Raw genomic sequence first — 22,440 nt, 5'->3', positions numbered from 1 at the left:
CATTGTACTGATGAGATTTGTGGAGATTGTTTGGAACCCTTCATTTCGAGGGGGGGATATTCTGAGAGGTGGCAGTAATGATCATAATAATAGTAATAGTAGTAGTAGTTGTTGTTGTTGTAGTAATATTAAGAATAAAAAAAATAATAATGTGATTGTGTGGGGTTTAGACAAATATTTACCTTTTTTTTTTTGTGTGTGTGACGTTTTGTGTGAGGGGGGAATCTCGATAAGTGTATTTACAGGTATAATTTCAGCTCAGCCTTCTTCTCCCACCGCGTCTCTCTATCTAGTTCTTGGGATTGATATCTCCTTTGCCTTCCAAGTTTCCAATGTCTCTGCCCCAATGCACACATTCTTAGTGAGTCTCTCTCTTTTCACTTCAGATTGTAAAGCCACCTTAAAGAATTTCTGTTTATACACAGCAGTATTCACAATTTTTGGATGGGACCGGTTCATTTAGGGCTGTTCCCCGGACCTGCGGATCATTTGCCCTCCAGGACTCGTAAAACATGGCGTGAATGTGTATAGCAGACTTCCCCATCAGTGTCAGCGTGTGCAGACATGGTGTTAAAATAATTGCATCTCCTTTCTCACTCTGCTGGCACATGTATCATAATTTGCCTCAACATTTCTCACTCTTAAATTTGGCCTGGAAACATCTTCAACGTTTCATTACTAGTGTTGTAATTAATATACTATCCTGCAGTGATTTTATTATTTTACTGTCGAACTTTCAACATCCTTGCCACTTTCCTTCCTTGCTGTGTTCTCGTTTACTGCACCCCTTACAAAAATCCGTCTTTTATTCACCGCGCCGCCAAAACACTTGAACGCCCTCGCAAGCTCCATTTCCAATATTTAAGTCCTTCATCGCAAGATGTCATTTTTATTTAACTGTGGCTGCTCCCCGACTTTATTTTCGGCGTAGGAGAGGACGTAAATAGTGCAGGGGTAATTGATGGCTGTATTTAACGCCTCTCGAAATAAAAAATTTCTCTTAAGGCAATATAATGCATCGTCTATAGATAAGAACAAACTTGAACATATACCTCATGATGTAGAGGTTAATTTGAACCAACATATCGTGTCGTAACGTTTTAAATTGAAAATGTTCTTAAAAATGAGCACGTTCATTTCAGCCAACATTTCATGTCATTGCGCTTTGAAATAACATCTTTTTACTCTTGCTTTCATTTAGTATTTAATGATTTGTTCAAAATGTGTCCAGATTTTTCTGTGAGACTGCAACTACCGCTTTTCATTTCCTGTCAGCTGTGTTTCATCGGAATTGCTTGCAGACCCACTCATTACCTCACCTCCCAGCCACTCCCTTAACTACCAGGTGTTCTTGCTACCACCTCTCATTACTCCGTCAGTAAACACATCGAACAGGCGTGATGAAGTGACACAAACGTATTTCAGTCCAGTAAACAAGCTGAACTTCTCACCCAGTGCATCACCCTTCCATACAGCTGCATTTGGCCTTAGTAATGCTGTTTATATATGTATGTGGTATTCAGTTACCTTCGAGTCTGTTTGTATACCTGCCTATCTGTATATATGTGAGTAATTTATGCGTTTTAAATTATACACGTAATTCAGGGTTTGTGCGTGTGCAGATGTGTAGCCATGTGCTTAATTAGGAGATTGTGTGCTATGATGTATGATTGATTCCTGCTCTCAAATGCATAATTAGTGTGTGTGTGTGTGTGTGTGCGTGCGTGCGTGTGTGTGTGTGTGTGTGTGTGTGTGTGTGTGTGTGTGTGTGTGTGTGTGTGTGTGTGTGTGTGTGTGTGTGTGTGTGTTTAATTGTAAATGTCAATGTGTCAGTTGGTATGTGATTAATTCCTGCTAATTTGAGTGTGTGTGTGTGTCTGTGTGTGTGTGTGTGTGTGTGTGTGTTTAATTGTAAATGTCAGTGTGTAAGTTGGTATGTGATTAATTCCTGCTAATTTGTGTGTGTGTGTGTGTGTGTGTGTGTGTGTGTGTGTGTGTGTGTTCGTGCGCTGGGCTGGTGTGTCTATTTAATATTCATAGAGGGCTTGCTAAGTGACCCTTGACCTCGACCCAGCCTGGCCCTGTTGATGAAGCCCCTCCCTCTCCTCCTCCCTCCCTCTCTCCCCCTCTCTCCCCCTCCCTCTCTCCCCTCATATCGACTCTCACCCCCTCCTTTCTTCCTTAAATTTACCCAACTGTCTGTGGTTGTTAAAACACACACACACACACACACACACACACACACACACACACACACACACATATTCTCTCTCTCTCTCTCTCTCTCTCTCTCTCTGTCCCCCCCCCCGTGCTTATCCCCCTTCAATCTCCTCTTAAGGCTCTTCCCCTCTTCCTTCTCTCTCATAAATTCCATTTTTTTACTCCCCGCCATTATCTTCTTATTTATCCTCTGTCCTCTACCATTCATATCCCTCCTTTATCACCTTTATTGTGTTCTCTCTTACCGTCATCTTTTAGAGAGAGAGAGAGAGAGTTACCCGATACTTTCCCTTTTTTTTTTTTCTTTCATTTTATTTTCCTTGCACTTTTTACACAATTAATTTAGTGCTTGTGTTGCCGTGTGATAGTGTAGCGTTAACCCCTACGCTCTGAGGACGCGTTTTTCTTTTTAATCTTGCCTTCCCCAGACGATTTTATTCAGCTTAGGGGTTTACTTTTCCACATGGAGGGGTTGCACTCAGACCCTATTAACCCTTTGGTCGCCAGGGGTCTTGTGCGGAGTAAAATCGTCTTGTGGTATTAAAATTAACTACTCATATATTTTAGTGCTGAAGTGGTTAAGAGGTATCAAGACTGCCTTCCTCCCTGTGAATGAGTGAGTGAATGGGATAATAGGCGGGTAAATGAATGAAAGTGGGGTTGAGGAGTAACTGGATGAGCGAGTGTGTTAGTGAATGAGTGAATTGGTGAAAGAGTGAGTTAGCTAGTGAATAGGTGAGTGGATGAATGAGTGAGTGAATGAATAGGTGTGAGTGAGTGATTTTACTGTCCCTCACAAACCAATAGGCCGCTGGCTCACCAGGATTCAGGTTTGGTTTGTCCTTATTAATTCTGTAGGCGCTCATGTTTTATTCCAGCGCTACGGGACCAAACTGTGGCAGGAATATTTACACACACGGGCACAATATCATGGAAACAAGGTATAACATTCATAGCGCACGTAAATTTGTTTTTTAATTTGGAGTCGGCACAGAGTATGCCAGTGTTGTTTTGAAAGCAAATATGCACATTTCAGCCAGTCACATTCAATTACGTCGGACTGACGTCAGAAGCCTCTCGGTCAGTCACTGGCAACCACGGTTACGGTATATCAGATTGCCATGAAGATAAAAGTCATGGTAAGTCGGGAGTTGTAAGCAGAGATTTTTGCTTGCAAGGAAATTGTTGCCGTGGTCAAGAATTTTGCTGTTCCCAGCTAAAAGCGGATTTTACCTAAGCTCCTCGCCACATGTGCATAAAACATCACTGGTGTCACCTGGTAATTTGTATATGCCCGTAGTGCTTAGTGAAATAACGGTTTTAGTTTCTGGCATTCAGAAACTATCGTTCAGTATATTTTTTGTTACTTGTATGACGGTATTTTTTCAAATTAAGTCTGAGTACAATTGGTTCATATAACAAAGATAAAGTGAAACATATGACAAGAAGCCTGATAGGCCTAAGAATATTACAAGACAGTTGTGTCATCTGGTACAGCAAGAGGAAATGCTGTGTTTGCAATGTATTTTTTATGAAGGCAGCTTTTGTCATGTATTTTATCAATTAATATAAGCCATTGGAAATCCTGGATAGAATTGATAACGTTCTGTGATGTGTTTTATCTAGTAGTGGAAACTTATATTGAAAATCGAGGGCAGAATCAATCTCGGTGAAGGCAAATACGTTTCCAGAGCGTTATCCGTTGATCCATCAGGACGCCGTCAGCCGTGGCCGTTATTGTGCCTGGGATAAAAGCCTTTCTCTGCCCCGCGCCACGTCACCGCCACTTTGGTCCCTGTGGATATCATGGGCAGAAATGAGCATGTATATTGGGGAAAATATTGCAGTGGGGTTACCATGGATACCGTGCTGTCGCTGGATGCAATCTCTCTCTCTCTCACACACACACACACACACACACACACACACACACACACACACACACACACACACACTGGTACAATATATTTTAATTGGACAGTTGAATATTTTGACCTAGGTCATGAAAACTTTATCGCTTGGTATATATTCGATAGCACAAAAACAAAGTGTAATTGTGGACTGGGATGATTTATGCTCTTTAATTATGGATAGTTACATTATTTTTGTCATCCCTTCAGTATTGTGACCTTTTTTATATATTTACTTTTAAAGTCATCTTCAGACAATTTTGTTCACCTTGCGAGACGTTTTCGAACTGAAAGATTAAGATACAATCCTATATAGTTTTTTTTTTTTTAAATGGAAAATAGCCAGGTAGTAGAAAGAATGTAATATGACGAGCCCGGGTTGAAGAGGTGAAGGATAAGAGAGGGAGATTGCGGATGTGTCACTACACACTTCTCTCAGATTATTTTTACGTGAAGTTATGTATATTATGTTTACTTTAGGCGTGATGTTGCCGTCTCTCCTTCATAAATGCTTAGCTGTAACAAGAGATGGACTAGTAATGGTGCTAGTCACGAAGAAGTGGTGTGAAAGGAATGCAGGGCCATTGTATTGCCTTATTCTAACATTGAGCTAAGATAAATAGGCTATAAAAGAACGAAAATCTCCACCAAGTTAGAGTGAATCAACTATAGTTTTGACAGCTTGTAATATCTCACTTCTGGTTTAGTTTCATTTCATTTTTTTTTTTTTCTAGGTTCATAAAATAACTTCACAGTTTTGAGTTTCCCTGACCTTGTAATATGTTGTTGTTGTAAAATCTAGTGAAGGGAATTGAAGCAGGAAAATGATACAGTATAATACAAGTGATAAAAGTGACGAATGAAGATAGGTTTGATAGCAGTGATAACGGTGCACACGCGATAATGAAAAATGATGGTGGAGGGAGTGTGAGGAGTGGGGTGGTGGCAATTAAGGTGCACTGGAAACATATTAGGACTTAGTGGAATGGCTCTTATATATTGTTGTCGTGGGTGCAATGATGGTCCCTCTGCTAAAACCAAATTATTTTTCGTCTTACACATAAATCCTAAATTGAACTGTCATCCCCCCATCCGTTTTGCCCGCGCGCACGCACGCACGCACGCGCGCGCACACACACACACACACACACACACACACACACACACACACACACACACACACACACACACACACACACACACACACATCCTATTACATACATTCTCTCTTTCTCACTTGTACATACATTCTCTCTTTCTCAGTTGTCTGTCTGTCTGTCAGCTAACTTGTATTCATCTCATAGAATTAGATATCATAGTCATTGTCTCCTCTCTGACAGTGAGCCCCTAAAGGACCGTTATGTCTGTTGCTGTTGGCTGTCTTTGTACTTCCTTTACACAGTTTCGTCCTCTTCCGTTCAATCGTTCTGCATCTCCAGTTAATTGTATAACCTCCTTCCTTCTATCCGGAGCCGCGGTGGCTGTGTGAGTTTGGTTTTGTCTTCTGATCTGCATGTATCCAAATTCTTGAGTTCGAAGCCTGAAACGTCTTTGTGTGTGTGTGTGTGTGTGTGTGTGTGTGTGTGTGTGTGTGAGAGAGAGAGAGAGAGAAAGTCTGCGGTATTCGCCCACCGTATTTAATTATCTTGCCACTCTTTGTACCCTGACTCATTCCTTCAGATTTTATGTTTAAAGCCCTGTGTCTGTATGTGTGTATGTATATATGTACTGTATAAGTGTACTGTACGTATGTATGTCGTAAATTATAAGACCCTAATGAGAGGTTATAAGGAATACTTTTTGTTCCTGTTGGCGAAAGGAAGACATTATTTTACACCATCAGTTCAGATGCTGTTTTTATTTTTTTTTTATTTTTTTTTTCATTTTTGGTGTTTTCTGAAGGATTTATTTGACCCAGGAAAGAGTTTTGGAACTGGAGAGATTAAATACATCTTAAGTTAATCCATTCACTATGATACAGGGTGAGTCAGAAGTCTGGGAACATATAGGAACATAGACGTGGGAATGGCGTGTGATGTCCAAAAGTCTGAAAACATACAGGAAGACATAACGGGGAATATCCTGTGTGCTATCCTTTCTCTCATTTTTCCAGACTTCTGACTCACCCTGTAGTTGACTGAAGAGGGTGAATAAAATCGTCTGGTGGTATTTTGACCATAATTAATAGTGTCGTGGGGGTGAAGGGGTTACAGGTGTTCTCTTGTGCCCTTGTGACCGATGACGTCTTGCTTTTTTCCTTGCTCTTTTAACGGGATTTTATTCAACTGAAGCCTCTTGTATAGAAATGGTTAACTCCTTCAGTCTGATGTGTTTTTCATTTTATTCCTGCCACCTAAATACGATTTTATTTTTTATTGATTTTTTTTTTTTTTTTTTTTTTGGGGGGGAAGATCTCTGGTATAGAGTTGGTTATTTAAGCCCGTAACTAATTTCTCGAGCTCCCCCAAAAAATTTCGAGCTGGATAAGAGCGCGTAGGGATAGCAGGAAATAACGAAATAAGATACTTTAATTTATTTACTTTATTACCTGAGTTTTGTCTACATTTTCTCATTCTTTCTTTATTTTACTCTGTTTTTCTCAGTCTGATAATTTTGCGTTTTGCTTCTCTTTCTCTGATTATTTTGCTATTTTCTTGTGTATTTATTTAAGGTTTCCTCTGTGATTTTTACTCTAATTACTTTGTTTTTTGTTTACGTTTTCTTCAGCTCATTATTGTCTTGTCTAGACCCTGGTGGAGGGAGGAGGAGAGGGAGGGTGAGGGCGAGGGAGGGATTGGTTGTTGTGGTGGGCCTCGCTCCATAATTACGTTTCGTACCCCGTTGCACACACACACACACACACACACACACACACACACACACACACACAGTGAGGGTAGGAGTGGAATATTAGTCAGAGAATTCAGTTTTACAGGTTCATTTATTTTTAACTTACTTTCTTTTCATACTCTTCTAATATTCCCTCTTCACTTATATTACTTACTCACCCTTTTTTCATTCTCACTTTCTTATCTCTCTTACATTACTCAGAAGCAGAAGTGAGAGGAGGAAGAGTGCAAGAGATTACAGTTTACTCTTTCGTCCTTTTTACCATTCACTTTATTTCTTTTGATATTAACGTTTGCTTTATAATACTCACTCTTATCTGTCTTCAACCACCTGGGAAAGTAAATGCAGGAGGAAGAGGAGAGGAGGGGGAGGAGGAGCGCAAGAAGAGATTACTGTTGTATATATAGTGATCTTTACTGATACATAGCCACTCTTCCAGTATTCAGTCTACTTTTATACTGACAATTTCCGTGCAGTACTCAGTCTCTTCTCTCTTGTACCCCGCAGGAGAAGCAAGAGCGGGAGGAGGAGGAGCGCAAGAAGAGACTGCAGCTGTATGTCTTCATCCTGCGCTGCATCTCCTACCCGTTCAACGCCAAGCAACCCACTGACATGACCAAGAGGCAGATCAAGGTCACCAAGAATCAGCTGGACACCATTCAGGGGCGATTCCAGGTGCGTACACGTTGAATTTGGCCTCTGAGGTGTCTCTCTTTCTCTCTTCTCGCTTTTGCCTTTACTGTCTTTCCATCTCTCCTTTCCTTTGCTTTCCTTGACTTTTCTTTTCTTCCCTTCCCTTCCCTTCCCTTTTGTTTTCTTTCCTTCTATTTTCTTCTCTTTCCTTCTCTTTTCTTCCTTTCTCTTTTCACTTCCCATCCCATCCCTTCTCGTCCCCTTTCTTCTCTTCTCTTCACTTCCCTTTCCTTCCCCTCCATTCCCATCCTATCCCATCACATCCCTTCCCATCCCTTTAATACTCGTCATTTGTCTTCCCTTCCTTTCCAGCCTGTCCCTCGTCTCCTCCCTTCCCCTCCCCTCCCCTCCTTTCCCTCTTTCTGTCTCCTCTTCTCTTCCCGGGTCGTTTGTTTCCTCTCTTCCGTTTTCACCTCTCCTCGTCCTTGTCTCCTAGTCCCTTCTCTTCTTTCCTTTTCCCTTCTTGTTTCGTCTCTTCCCTTCTCCTCATTTATCTTCTCCCCTTCGTCTGTGTGCCCTGGTCTGTGTATGCATCGCCCTTGTTTGTAGAGTTGTGGACAGTAATCCTCTTATACCTGCGGTGTTGCCAACTAATGAAGCTAGATTACAACCTTTCCCCCTCGCATCAAGACTCCTCCTTACGCCTAATTACCCTTCCAGGATTGCCAGCCTCTGTAAATGACCTGTTGACCTCTTTTGTTTACTTGTTCCAAAATTTATCAAACAGGAGGAAGGCAGTGATGTCCTTAATGATCGGTATAACTCTTGATGTCCCAGTGAGATATTTTTAGTGCAAGGAAGAAGGAACCAAACGCCAGAAGCTCGCAAGATTTTTCCCTCCAAGAAAAAAAAAAAAGTAGAAGCAAAATAAGTGAGCCAAAATCAAAATCCGTTTATTTCGAGATTAATTTGTGCCATCTGAACATTTATGTGGTAATAATACTGGATGGGGAGCGTCACAAGGCGGAGATATAATGCCTCCTCTCATGAAAGCAGGTGTGTTGGCGGGGGGTGGAATCTTCATGTAATAACCATCGCTTTATTATTATTATTATTATTATTATTATTATTATTAACTCGCGCTAAGAGTGTACCGATACTTTCTGGAGCAAGTTTACATTTTATACTATATTGCGTCTGTCTGAGTGTGGTCTAATCCGTTTAATTAAGAGTTAGGTCATCGTGAATCGGTAAGCCCCTAGTATTCTCCTCGGGCAAGGAGACTACCTAACATCTCTTCCATAGCGATTTTTTTTTATATTTGGCCGGTTAATATCCTTTTTTACGTTATTTATGCAGAGTATGGCGATATTAGAATGATTCATGTAACACGGAGAAGGACAGTAAAGTGTAGTAAGCAAATTAAGTCGCTTAGGAAAAGGGTGTTACGGACTTTTTAAGCTATGGGAATACTGGCCTTGGTCTTGTGTTGTTCAGCTGAATGTATTTTGGTCTGTTTCACATTTCTCGCGTTTCGGGGCTTAGGTACTTAGCCTATTTGTCAGTGGTTTTAAGAGGTGTTGAAGTGGTTAGAGAAATGTTCTGCTGTTTGAAAGTGTGTGAGTTAGATCCCAGACTTAGGCAGGGAAAAAGACTTGGTTTGACCTTCGTGTAAGACTTGGTGACCTCTTTCAAGACCCACCGGCATGTCATAGGATCGTTCCCACCAATTCCTTCACACTAGTCCAGGAGACAATCATGGTGTGTATTTAGTATGGACGTTACGGAATATTAGGGCCGGATTGGTGACATGCGAAAACGTGTGGCGTGTAGGAGGACTGCAGGACAGGGAACGGGCTGTCAAATCTGTGAGCTGAATGGAAAAAATATAATCAGGTTGTCACCTTTATTACACGTTGAGAGGACGTCTGTAATTTCTGAACTTATCCTCTCAAATAATTAATCAGCGATGCGATCAGTGGATGTGAAATGTAATGAATTAAACATAAAGAGGGTTGTAAGAACTCGAAAAAGACGACGGGTAGAGACTGGTTTATCTGACAGCCGTCCCTGCAACACACAACACGCGAGGTTTTGGTGTACAATAGGGTGGTCCATATGTTACGCTCCCTTGCCAGTTTTCTTGTGTTGGCAGGACGCATCTTTATTGTTACTATTGTGTACCCTGTTTAAAAGTAAATACCTGTTAATCATTGGATCCTTTGTGATAGGTAAATGTCCTGACATGCATAGATATCCCACGTCTACACCCACATCGGCAGTCAGAGCCACTCCCGCAACAGTGGGTGTAATTCGGGGCGAGCCCTGTATTACACCTTTTTATCTTGTATGTTGCAAGAAAGGCTTAGTCTGCTAGTGTGGGAAGCGCGGACACTTCGGTTCTTCAATAAATCAGTAATTAACCATGTAATCATCGGACTTAAATAGCCGGCATTGTAAAGCATGAACAGATTATGGAAAGTAGAGGATGGTGTAACGTAGACACTGGCTGAATGAACTGCACGCACAACACCCGAGAATGGGATGCGTAATATCTGTACCACCCTGTCACCCCATTTCATTAACCATTCCGCCATTACTCCTCCTCTCAGATCTCATATTCCTCATTTCGCCTGGGTTCGGCTTCACATGAAAGTCTCTGGAAGCGGGTTTTTTATTTTTGTCTACGCGGACCAATATAGACGTCCGGTTCCGCGCGGTTTTATTACGGACGGGAAGGAAGGAGGCGACAGCGCTCTTCCGAAAGTGGTGAAGACAAAGGGGACGCAGGAGGGAGGCAGGGAGGGGAAAATTGGAGGTGGAAATGTGAGAAGAAGAGGAAAAGTTGTGGAAGGACGGAGAGCAGAGTGGGGGATGGAGGTGAAAATATGAGGGGAATGAGTAGAGGAAAGGAGAGAATGGGAGGAGGAAAAGCAAAGGGGACGGAAGAGGGAGGGAGGGAGGGAAATTTGGAGGTGGAAATGTGAGGGAGAGAGGAAAACTTGTGGAGGGACGAAGCAAGGGAGGAGGGAAAAATGTAGGTGAAAATTTGAGAAGAGGCAGAGGAAAGGAGTGAAGACAGATGAGGAAGGAGGAGAGGAATAAGGAGGGAATTAATGGAGGTGAAACGTGAGGGGAGGAATGGGGAGAAAAATTGTGTGTAGAATAGGAGAGGAGGGAGGAAGGGACGGTGACTGAGGAGGGAAGGAAGAAATGGAGGTAAAAATGTGAAGGGTGATGGAAATATTCGGGATTGTAGAGAGATAGAGAGGAAGGAAGGTAAGAAACGGAGGCGAAAATGGGGGTTGAGACAGGAGTAGGTAAGAAGTGGAGGTGGAAACTTGAGAGGAGGGAAATTTGTTGTCGGTACGAGAGAGAGAGAGAGAGAGAGGGGGGGGGAGGGGGGGTAAGAGTGAGGGCAGTGAAGGCGAGAGAAGGTGGAAGGGGAGAGGTAGAGGTGAGTGGTTTAATAAATGCTAACCCCTTCTGTACAAAGTCTTCTGGCGACAATTTGAAAAATAGACATCAGTATACCGAAAGTTTTGTAGACTTCTTGGCTTTCACTACTATGTCTCTCTTTAGCTGAATGAAAGTCTAGTGGTAGCAAGAATTAAATGTAACAAGAAGAGACTATTGTCATAGACCTGCGACCAAACTATTGCAGTCAGTTGTAAAGTTTCTCGCTTTGAAACTCATGGAATGTGATACTGTTTTTTAGCAAAGCCATACAGCTAAGAGTATATTTCATAGCAGTGTTGCTAAAATGCCTCCTTGTGCTCGAAATACATTATTGTTTAATAGTCAGCTGATACGACAGCTGACAGGTCGAATAAACTCAAACTTTCAAGCAGAACAACTCTATACAGTATTTCACAAGAAAGTCGCTAAAATGCATCCTTATGGCCAAAATAAAAAATTGCTAAATAATCAGCTGATGCATCAGTCGACGCAGCAGATGACATGTTAAATAAACTCAAAGAGTCAAGCTGAGCAACTTTGTAATTCATATGAAAATCGCTCAGAGCTCACCAAGGGCATACAGTATACTGTATTTGAACATTGCTTAAAGAAAGAAAAAAATATCCCCCAGGTGTACCACTTACAGACCTGTCTGTTTCGCCACAGGTAAAAACTCATCTTAGCTAATGGATTAACCCATTCTCCCCAGGGGGTCTCCCCTAATCTGAACAATATCGTCCGGCGTTAATAAGATAAATATATGAAGTACATCCTCGGACTGAACGGTGAAAGGTGATGGAGAAATTTAGTCGTAAAAAATGGAAAAACGAAAAAAGGCAGCTAGGAAGCGGCAAGTGAAGTTAAGAGTTGGATTGAGGAAAGAGCGATAGACGTGACGGCTGGTGACGGTAGTTAGGGAGGTGTTACTAGGTGCCTTCAGAGATTTCCTGTCTTGTTCCGTAGCTGCTTTTTCTGCATACTGTTAATGATGCAGGCAGTGCAGGTGTTGAAGTGATATAAGTAGCTTGCAAGATGATAGTATAGTATAACATGCTAAGTATATCGCCAAGGAAGAGGTGTCATGAAGCATTCTTTGCAGCTGAAAATACTGCTTTAAGACGGGTTGGTCGATATGTGAGTTGGTGGATGGGTTGGGGGATGTGTGAGTAGGAGTGAGGGTTTGATAGGGGGTAAGACGGATTGGTAGTGAGGTGAATGTGAGGGGGGTATGTTGGGAGGGGAGTGTGGGTGTGTGAGAGGGAGAGAGGGATATGTGCATGGGCATGAGGGATTGCTTTAGTGAGTGATTTACAGTGAAGGGGAGGAATTATGAGAGGGAGTGAGAGAGTGAGTTAGAGTAGGGGGGATGTATGTGAGAGAGAGTGAGAATGATCTAGCGAGTGAGTCAGAAGGGGGGGGGGGGATCTGTGAGCAGGAATGAGAGATTGAGCTAGTGCGTGAAAGTGGAGTGGGGCAGGGGGGGATGTGTGAGTGGTAGTGGAGGAGGGAGTGATCCTGCCACGTTGTCATAGCGACCTGCCCAAGCTATTCCTGGATCACTTAGGGATTCTCTTCTCACTCTCACTCACTAACTCTCACTCTCTCACTCACTTCACTCATTTACATCTTCGACCCTCCCTCCCTCCCTCCCTCACATACTTCTTCGTCCCTCCCTCACTCACATACTCACAAACTTACTTCTTCGTCCCTCACTCACTCACTCGCCCGCCCGCTTGCTCACTCACTCACTCCATTCCGTCCGTCCGTCTCTCGCCCCATCCAATCATGCATGGATGTAAACACAGACATTCAGTCACTCATATTCGTGCATACATCAATCCAACCAAGACATGCACAGATACATTCATATAGCCCCTTACCATCATAACCCCACCTTCACTCACCGTATTGCACCGGATTACAGGATATGCACAGGTGATTTCCAGATAAAATTTTCGTAAGAGGGTAAATTGTATGAAAAGTTTGACACATCCTTTTTTCTCTCTCGCTTATGGCTGTGTAGAGAAGGAAACCCGACATCAGACTCTAAGGTTAGGGAAAGAAATGGTGGTCATAGAAAAGTGTGCATTTGAATTTATATACGTATTTGCGTATCATTATTTAAGTAACTATGCACTAACCTGACAGCAATAAGTGACTCAAAAATTATCCGGATCGTGAGGCTAAATAAATGTATCTGTAGCGTATCTAAACCCAGTCATGGGAATCGAGGGAGGCAGCATTTCCGACCTCCACCTCTGGCCTTTGGTGAGGGACCGACGTGGATGGCCCAATAATTCCGTCCGAGTTCCTTTGATCCCAGAACGACCGCCCCTGAGCCTCACGTTGGACTGGGATATGAATATTTATAGGATGGCCAATTAACCCTTTCATGGTCGGAACAGTTCTAGTAGTCTATGTCAGCTAACGCCAGATGATTTTAGCCATCAGAGTGTGAGTTCGTAGGAGCCTGAGAGTTAATATAATCACTGTTAACTCCCTCAAGGTATTCGCAACTCTTTTTCTGATCAAGATAGCATCAGAGTATGTTAATGTCCAGAGTGAGTCATAGGAGCCTTCGATTATATTTAAAAACTGAGGAAAACCAACAAACTGACGCTAGTTGATTTGATTTTTTTTTTTTTTTTTTTTTTTTTTTTTTTTGCGGGAGGAATTTGCAGAAAAGTTTTATTCCCTCTTTCTTCGTAAAAAAGAATATTGTTAACTTGTTTTTAATTTTCAAGAAACTTTTTAAGTTTATAGTGTGGCAGACTAGACTAATAGTTCCGTATTGGTAGTAACAACAGCAGCAACATTAAAACAAAAAAGCATCAGTAATAATAATAATAATAATATAATAATAATAACAATAATAAGAATAACTAGAATGGCACTCGGTAGAGTGCATACCTCCACCATCAACATCCATGCAATAATCAATAAAAAATGTACGGAAATGTCGAAAAACTCCCTATCTCGCAATGTTAAAGAAAGTGAAAAAAAAATCTGGATCCGCACCTTTATCCGGATCGGCACCAAAATTGAATGGAGTCTATTCTGGCCCAATGCCCATTCTTCTACCAAGTTTCGTGGAAAACCGTTTGGTAGTTTATGTGTAATCTTTCTCACAAACCAATCAACCAACCAACAAACAAACAGACAGGGGTGAAAACATAACCTGCTTGGCGGAGGTAATAGTAATAATAATAATAATAGTGGTGTGTTGCGAACATTGCCTCTTTGCCTGGTTTTCGGCGTGGAGGTGAGTGATTACTTTCGTAGATTAAATGTTTACACCTGCACAGTTAATGAAATACAATACCTGGGGCTCGTGGCCTTTGTTCTGTCTCTGTTGCTTTGTTTTGCAGTGCCTCGTTGTTGCGTTGTTAAGCCTGCTCACTGCATTGTTTTGCCAGTGTTAATTTTACTTCCAAAGAGCCGGAGTGCCGGGGGTGTTCTTATGTGTATTTAGGTGGCCAACTTGGTCGCCACGTTCACGGTACTATTTGCCTTGAGATTGTCAGCTCTTAATTATGAAGTTAACTATTTTCTCGGAGACAGTACACACATTGCTTAATAATATGTAACAAAGAAAAATGTGTGCCCGAGATACCATAATTACGAATAAATTTAATAAATCCTCTTCATCTTACACTAGGACAAATAACTATGCCTTTGTAAATGCTCTTTGACATGATGGATATGTTGTGTTGAGCGTTCACCGTAAAAGATAACGAGAAGATATATTCAGTACAAGGGGTCGCATATATATCGTTTCGTTGTTAGATGGACGTTGCTTATTGCGTGTTCAAGTTTTTCGTCCAAATGAGTTGTCTGCATATCAGTCATTTGCTTCATCGGCGCACTCAGCAATATCCTGTCCCTTATGTTTTTTTTGTTTGTTTTTTTTAATCCTGTGATCAGTATGTGTAGGCTACGAAGTGTGTGTTACCGACTGGCATGTACAGTGTATACAGTGTAGTACATTGTTGTATTTGCCAGAGGACTGTATGTATGTAATTCGCCAAAGTGATGATTACGGCGGATTGACACAGTGATGGCCTACGATAGTTTGAATCTAGTCAGGACAGCGCACGTGATAGAGGTGAGGCGGAGGAGGAGGACGGAGGCCGCGGCATGAAGTTTAATTGGTAGAGTACTACAAGGAAGACTTGAATAATTGATGGCTAAGCATTGGTCCATTGTTAGGTCTTGGCAGAGGCGGGCATGAACTTTTATCCATATTATTATGGGCTTGCCTTTCATCATTAATTTGTGTGAAGGTAATGGAGTTCATGTGGTGCGTCAGGCCGAACTTTGTACTGGTTGTCAAGTCCAAGTGCTGAACTGGCTCAGAACCCCATTGTTCTCAAGCAGCAGTGCAGGCTAGGTTGGTAAGGGGCAGTCTTAGGACAGTTTAGAACCACCAGCGTACAGGGACGCCCGGTAACGAGGTCGGATGAAAGGGATGTTGTAATCAACCTAGACAAAATTATGTTGACATTACGACAGAAATGATGATGAATATTTACGCACCTTTAAAATTCTTCTGATGAACGCCCATCCAAGACTTCAGCTGGTTGATTCCTTTGTATTAAACCTATCAGTCCAAGGACGTCTTTGTTCATGCTGTCTTCAAACGACTTTATTAACCTCAGGATAGATTTTTCAAGCAGAGGGGGGGGGGATTTAGATCTAACCACATTAATTTTTTATGTAGTAATATGCTTTTGTAAGAGATAAAATCATCTAGAGAAGCAAGAAAGAGTAGAAAATAACATCCTCTGACCAAGGGGGTTAATGATCAGCGTTAGTGGCAGTTTATCTTACTCGTATAGGCGGTGACAGAATATGAAGTAAACAAGTCCCCATTAACTTAGATAGTGTTGCCGGCATAGTAGGATAAATGTGTGCTATTCAATTCTGGGTTCACCTCAGTATCAGTCGGTACCGAATCGTAAAGGTAAGCATTGAAAGACACTCCTGTATTGTGTATAGGGCGTTTGATTTCACTTGACAGCAACCAGGGCAACTCATTCTTGCCTCATAAGTAAGCCTCACCGAATTTCATGCAACTGCTATTTAGTATTCAGGTTGTGGAGTGGTCCAGTTTCGTCAGATAGTAACAAACCGACTATCGTTAGGCAGTGGGTGTTTCCATGTAAAGGCTTTCCATAATTTACTCCGGTGTTTTGCCGGACCTCCAACCTGGGGCAACCCTGAAAGAGTTGACCGTGCAAAAATTGGTGTGTTTTATGATAAGGGTCGTTAGTTCCTCAGCCCCCAACCCACCACGCCCCCCGTCTTGCACCGCCCCTCCTCCTGCCCCGCCCTGTCCTGGAGCTGCTCACCACAACCACCACCACTACTCCCAGCCACAACTCTTACCACCTCCATTACCACCACCACTTTCAACACAAAGACTACCACTTTCATCACCACCACCGCTACCACCACTTTCACCACCACCACCACTCTCACCACCACTTTCACCACTACCACCACCACCGGTTTTACCACCACTGCCACCACCACATTCACCACCATTACCACTACTTTCACCACCACCACTTTCACCACCGCCACCACTCTCACCACCACTTTCACCACAACCACTCACCACCACTTTCACCACAACCACTCACCACCGCCACCACCACCACCGCCGCTTTCACGACCATAACCACTACCTTCACCTCTATAACCACTACTCTCACCACCACCATCACCACCACCATCTCTTTCACCAACACCACCACCATCACCACTTTCACCGCCAGCACCACCACCACCACCGCTTTCACCTCCATAACCACTACCTTCACCACCATAACCACTACTTTCACCACCACTACCACTCACCGCCACTTTCACCACCACTACCACTCACCACCACTTTCACCACCACCACCACCACTCACCACCACCACCACCACCACCGCTTTCACCACCATAACCACTACTTTCACCACTATAACCGCTACTTTCACCACCACCATCACCACCACCACCGCTTTCACAACCATCTCTTTCACCACCACCATCGCCACCACCACTTTCACCGCCAGCACCACCACCGCTTTCACAACCATCTCTGTCACCACCACCACCACCACTTTCACCACCACCATCACCACCACGAGCCACACATACCATCACCGTCCTTCACACTACCGTCCCCTACTTCACGCAACTAGTTGGGAATTGGAGTTGCCTGTCTGAAAATAAGTTATCCAGTGGCTGATGTTACGTCGAGACATTAGTGAGGAATTCATTATCATTCTTCTGTGTGTACGAAAAAATGTGAAAAGTATGTAAAATATTTGGTTGGAGGAAATCTAATTAGGATAATATATTCCAATAAGGAAGTAAAAATTTGAGCTATCACAAAGAAGAAGGAAGCGAATTATAATAACAGAATAAAGATAGATTTAACCTTCTCTCGGGTAGATGGATTAGGTGTTTATTTGTGGCTAAAGGTAGAGGATTATAGCTGAGAGAACTAATCCGACAAGGTTTATAAAAGTATCTACATTAATTTCTACGTATTGTGTGGGTTATTTGAGTTTTTAAAGTGACGCCTGAAGAGTTTGTTGATTAAAAGCGGTCCAGGCAATTAAAAAGACATTAAAAATATCACAGGTAACTCTCTCTCTCTCTCTCTCTCTCTCTCTCTCTCTCTCTCTCTCTCTCTCTCTCTCTCTCTCTCTCTCTCTCTCTCTCTCAGCATTTGGTACACTATATTTTATGCTAACATCAAATAAATCCTGGCACTCAGAAGACTAAAATGACAATAAAGTAAGAAAATAAAGAGGCCTGAGGTGGTTGGCGTGTTTCTGTGACGAGCCTGTGACACGGTTCGCCACGGTTAAATCCCAGTGAATCATGGCACGATACTCCTTTCACCTTTACTTAAGGACAGATTTTCGTCCTTTACCAGGTTTTTGCACGTAGCTCAGTAGAGGAAAAGGAGAATGCTATGGCTCTGCATCATAGTCAAGTATTAATCCATTGTTACGGCTCAGCGTTCAAGATGGAGAGTTGGAAATTTAAGGCCAAGTTAAGATAAAAACACTATAGCCTGATTGGACCTAAGGAAGTATTGACCCACAAAAAAGAATTAGGGGGAGCAGCTGTATCCGAATTTATAAACATTCTTGATCCGCAGTTGTGTATAAGATTACTAGTGTCTACTTTGTCGTCACATTTGCACCTACCATATAGTTTGCAAAGACTATTTATTAAAGTGAAAAATGCAAATAACAAAACGGCATTTGGTAACAGTAAACTTTATGTGGGTAATTTCTTTATCAGGTAGGTTGGTTAAGATCCTTGATAAGTACGGAACCAGAATCACAGACTAGCCCTAGCTTATGAATGCTTACACCCTGGAATTTGTTCGTCCAAGGCTTCTATTTTCTGACGGGATTTTTTTTTTTTCTTTTGCTGAGGTCACGGTAACTTGGGTCAAATCTACCTTGACATTCACTTGAACTTGACTACGTAAGCCACACACAGGAATAGGCACAGCGAGACGGTACCCAAGGTTGCTGTGGCATCTGTGTGTTACTGTGGGGAAGGCATCTTACAGTATCCTTTTCCAGTCTCGGGATGGTTGTTAATAGCATTGTAGTGTCCCAGATGGAGAGGTTAGATATTGCGTTCATTAACCCCTCATATACAACGAAATTTCTCTCAGGCCGAATAAAATAGTATGACAGCGCTAAAGACAAGGGAGAAAAAGAAAACGAAACATGGAAAGGAAGGAAGAAAAAAGAGGTCGTGGAAGTAAAGGCGTCAATACGATAATGTAACTCAGTCATTAAGTTCTGATACGTCGCATTCCATTGCCAGCGCCTCAACGATCACACAGGTCACTCAAGTCAACCCCAGCGCCTTTCTCGGAACTTTCTGCAGCACCCTACATCGTTTGGGGGGGGACCAGGGCCCTTGGTTTTGTGATAATGAACTTAGTCGTGGTTATGTTTATCATTATTAATTTTATACATTGTGCATAGTTGGTTTCTCTCTCTCTCTCTCTCTCTCTCTCTCTCTCTCTCTCTCTCTCTCTCTCTCTCTCTCTCTCTCCTTAGTTCTTCATTTCTCCTGCTGCATTCTTGTCTTGGTATTTCATTTCACTGATTGCAGCTCGCACACCATTCACGCAGTCTTACATCTTCTAGTCTTCTCCTCCCCTATCTCCCTGTACCCCTCTCTCTCTCATTTACTTTCCATTTTTTCTTTTTTTTCTTTTTTGTTCATGTCTTTTCGTCTCCATTATATTCTCATTTTTCTACTCTCTACCCTTTTCCTCTCCTTTTCTATGTTTTCCTTCTCTTTCCCATTCCCTCTCCTTTCCTCTCCCTTCCACCCCCTCTAAGCCCAGCTCATTCTGCCTGCTGCCCTCGCTATTTGCTTTCCCCGTGCAGCTCATTTCCCCTTTCCTGTCCTCTCCACCACTCATCTCCCCACCCACATCATACCCCTCTCACCATCTCCCCATTCTGCATATTGCCCTTCCTTTGCAACTTATTTCCTCTCCTCTACCCTCCTTATCTCACTACAACTCCTCTCCTCTCCTCTCCACCTCTACTCTTCCCACCCGCATCTTCCCCCCCCCTTCACCCCTTACTCATTTTGCGTGCGGGCCTCGTAATCTGCTCTCCCTCGCAACTTGTTTCCCCTCACGACTTTACCATACGATACCTCTCCTCCTTTGTATCTCTCCCCTTCCTCATCAAAGTTCACCTCCCCTCACCCTGTACACATTCTGTATACTGCCATCGTTATCTCCACCCCTCCCTTGCAACTCATTTCCCCTCCCCTCACCCCTCCTCGCCTTTCCTTTATTATCTTCTCTTCCACTCCTCTCTCCCTCCCTGCGTCTCCACCCCTCACCCCCACCTCGTTCCGCGTGTGGTGCTCAGTATCTGCTTCTGTTGCAACTCATTTCCGTGTGAAAGGACGTCGCAGCGCCTGACATCCCGGAATGGCTGGGTAGACGGGCCTTGTCACTTGTTGCAGACGGTGCGCTGTGGCAGGGGCATAGAGGCGACAGGGAGGTAGAGGTGACGCCAGGAAGAAAGGGAGGAGGGAAGATGAGTAGAGGGGGGTGGAGTGAAAAGGATGACCGGGGGTGGAGTGAAAGGGATGTCTTGAGAGGTGGCAAGAGGAGTGGTGGTGAGAGCAGACGGAAAAGGTGGAATGGAGTGGAGATGCGTGGAGAGGAGTGGAGTGAAAGAAGAGAAGAGGCAGAGGCTGTCTGTAGAGGAGTCAGAAGTGGAGTTAACGCCAGAAAGGAATGGTGAAAGATAAATGGAGAGGAATTTTGACGTAGTTGGAGAAGAGGGGAAAACTGATAGGAGGCCTGGAGATGAAGGTAGGAAAAGTGAATGAGAGAGAGAGAGAGAGAGAGAGAGAGAGAGAGAGAGAGAGAGAGAGCAAACGCATAAGTGAGAACAGAAAGGAGTGGCATAAGATGGATGTCAAGACTGTGGGAAGGCGGAAGGTCTTAGAGATTGCTGAAGAAACTGAAGAAGGGGCGGGAGAAGAATTCATTTAAGTGATTGTGGATGGAAAGGGAAGGAAAGAATGGGGGACGAGGTTGTAGAAGAAGTGGAAGTGATGACAACTAAAAATTACTACCATCCTAGGGGGAATGAAGGATAGTTTCTCCACACACACACACACACACACACACACACACACACACACACACACACACACACACACACACACCTGACTGCGTAGAGATGTGCTTGTCCCTACCTCTCCTCGCAAAATTTGGTAAGCTCTGTGTATTCGCTGTGTAACATTTAATTAAGTATGTGGGTTTGTATCGCATAAGTCGGAACGGATTCGTCTCGTCACGTTTCCTTTAATATGTCAGTTTGTGTGTGTGTGTGTGTGTGTGTGTGTGTGTGTGTGTGTGTGTGTGTGTGTGTGTGTGTTTACCTTTGTCCCATAACCTTTTGAAAATACCCACGCCAAAAAAAATGGGAAATGTGTTTGGTGATATTTGCCCAGGGAACAATTTATCCAAGGTTGAAATTAATTGGTGGAGGAAGGAATAGCGACAAATTGGAGTGTCAGAAAGAATGAACGAAAGAATTAAGATAGAAGCTTTATCATCCCTCATATCTCACCAGGCTGTTTCTTTCTTAGCGTCGCACTTGTTTGTAATCAGTTATACAGGTGCAGTAATTCTCCAGATGTGAAAGTTCAGGATTTGTCTTTCAGGTCCCATTAAGTTTGATGGATTTCGATCTTGTATTTGAAGCTATGAGCCAAAAATCAATCCCACTGGCACAGTTATTATTGGCATCATTTACATCTCTGATTGGGGTGGGTTGGGTGGAGAGGAGTGGGCGGGATGAGTTGCTTTGGTGGTGGGTAGTGGCTCTTTAGGGCACGATGAGGGAAGAATGCGTTGTGAAGTAGGTGGGCTGGAGTGTAGACATGTGGGTGGAGTGAGCTTGAATGGTGGGGGCGTGTGATGGGTACGTATACCTTGTGAAGAGAGTTGTTGAAAATTAGCCGTACTATACAAGTAATAGATTTTTACAGGTTTGGTGAGGAAGCAGAAATAAATAAATACTGTAAGAGTAAGATAGATGGAGAGGGGTAAGCGGGATGGGTTGGGAGAGTGGTGGGTGATGGGACATGGCTGACCGGATACATCTTGTAAAAAAAAAAAAAAAAAAAAAAAAAAGTATAAAGGCCGGCGTAGGTGGTGTGGAGAATGTTCTTAGAAATTCGGTGTGGGAGGACAGACGAGGGATCTGGCGAGGAGAGGGGAGTTGTGGAGGAAGAAGTTGGGGTGGTGGTGGGCGGTGAGGCAGGGTGGGATAATAAAGCTTGTGCAGATGGGTATTGAAGGTTAGATATCGCGGGTATGACAAATGTTGAAGCCAAATCCTTCTCCTTGAACAAGAACAAATGGGAAGTAAGCACGCTCCACTCCCATAATTGCCTTTCGACTTAAGGTGGGTAAAAATGTCGGTTGCAAACGGGAGGGGATCAAGATTTCGAAAAGGAAAGCTGGGGTCGGCATAATGGCAGAAGGAAGCGAATTTGAATGCAAAGGGAAGGGGTATTGAACTGACGAGACTGAATTGGATATTGCAAAAATGAGGTCATGTGAGTGCCAGTGAAATTGCGCAGAGGGGAGGAAAGCGAGGATGCTGATGGAAGAATTGAGGTTGGAAAAGAAGGGGAAATGACGGCGAGAGAGAGAGAAAGAGAGAGAGAGAGAGGAAAGGTGGTGCCAGTGGAGGGAAAATTTTGTGTAAAAGGACTGGATAGGACATTGTGAAGGAATTCGGTGTGCGTGTAATGGTAAGTAAGTTTATTGAGTGATGACAGAAAC

The 22,440-nt window shown here is 43.1% G+C and overlaps 1 protein-coding gene across 1 annotated transcript in view; it reads left to right on the top strand.

The window, feature by feature from the left end:
- Positions 1-22,440, top strand: part of LOC145415682 (calcium-dependent secretion activator-like) — a 603,137-nt gene that overhangs the window by 66,867 nt on the left and 513,830 nt on the right. The window contains exon 4 of the mRNA XM_080284897.1: positions 7,488-7,655. Coding sequence (XP_080141023.1) covers positions 7,488-7,655 — 168 coding nt within the window. The remainder of the gene's footprint in view (positions 1-7,487; positions 7,656-22,440) is intronic.

The sequence above is a fragment of the Coenobita brevimanus genome, chromosome 103 (genome assembly GCF_032717465.1).
Source record: "Coenobita brevimanus isolate Jiangsu-jjx chromosome 103, ASM3271746v2, whole genome shotgun sequence".
In the NCBI taxonomy this organism is placed as follows: Eukaryota; Metazoa; Arthropoda; class Malacostraca; order Decapoda; family Coenobitidae; genus Coenobita; species Coenobita brevimanus.
This window is presented reverse-complemented; position numbering and strand designations above follow the sequence as displayed.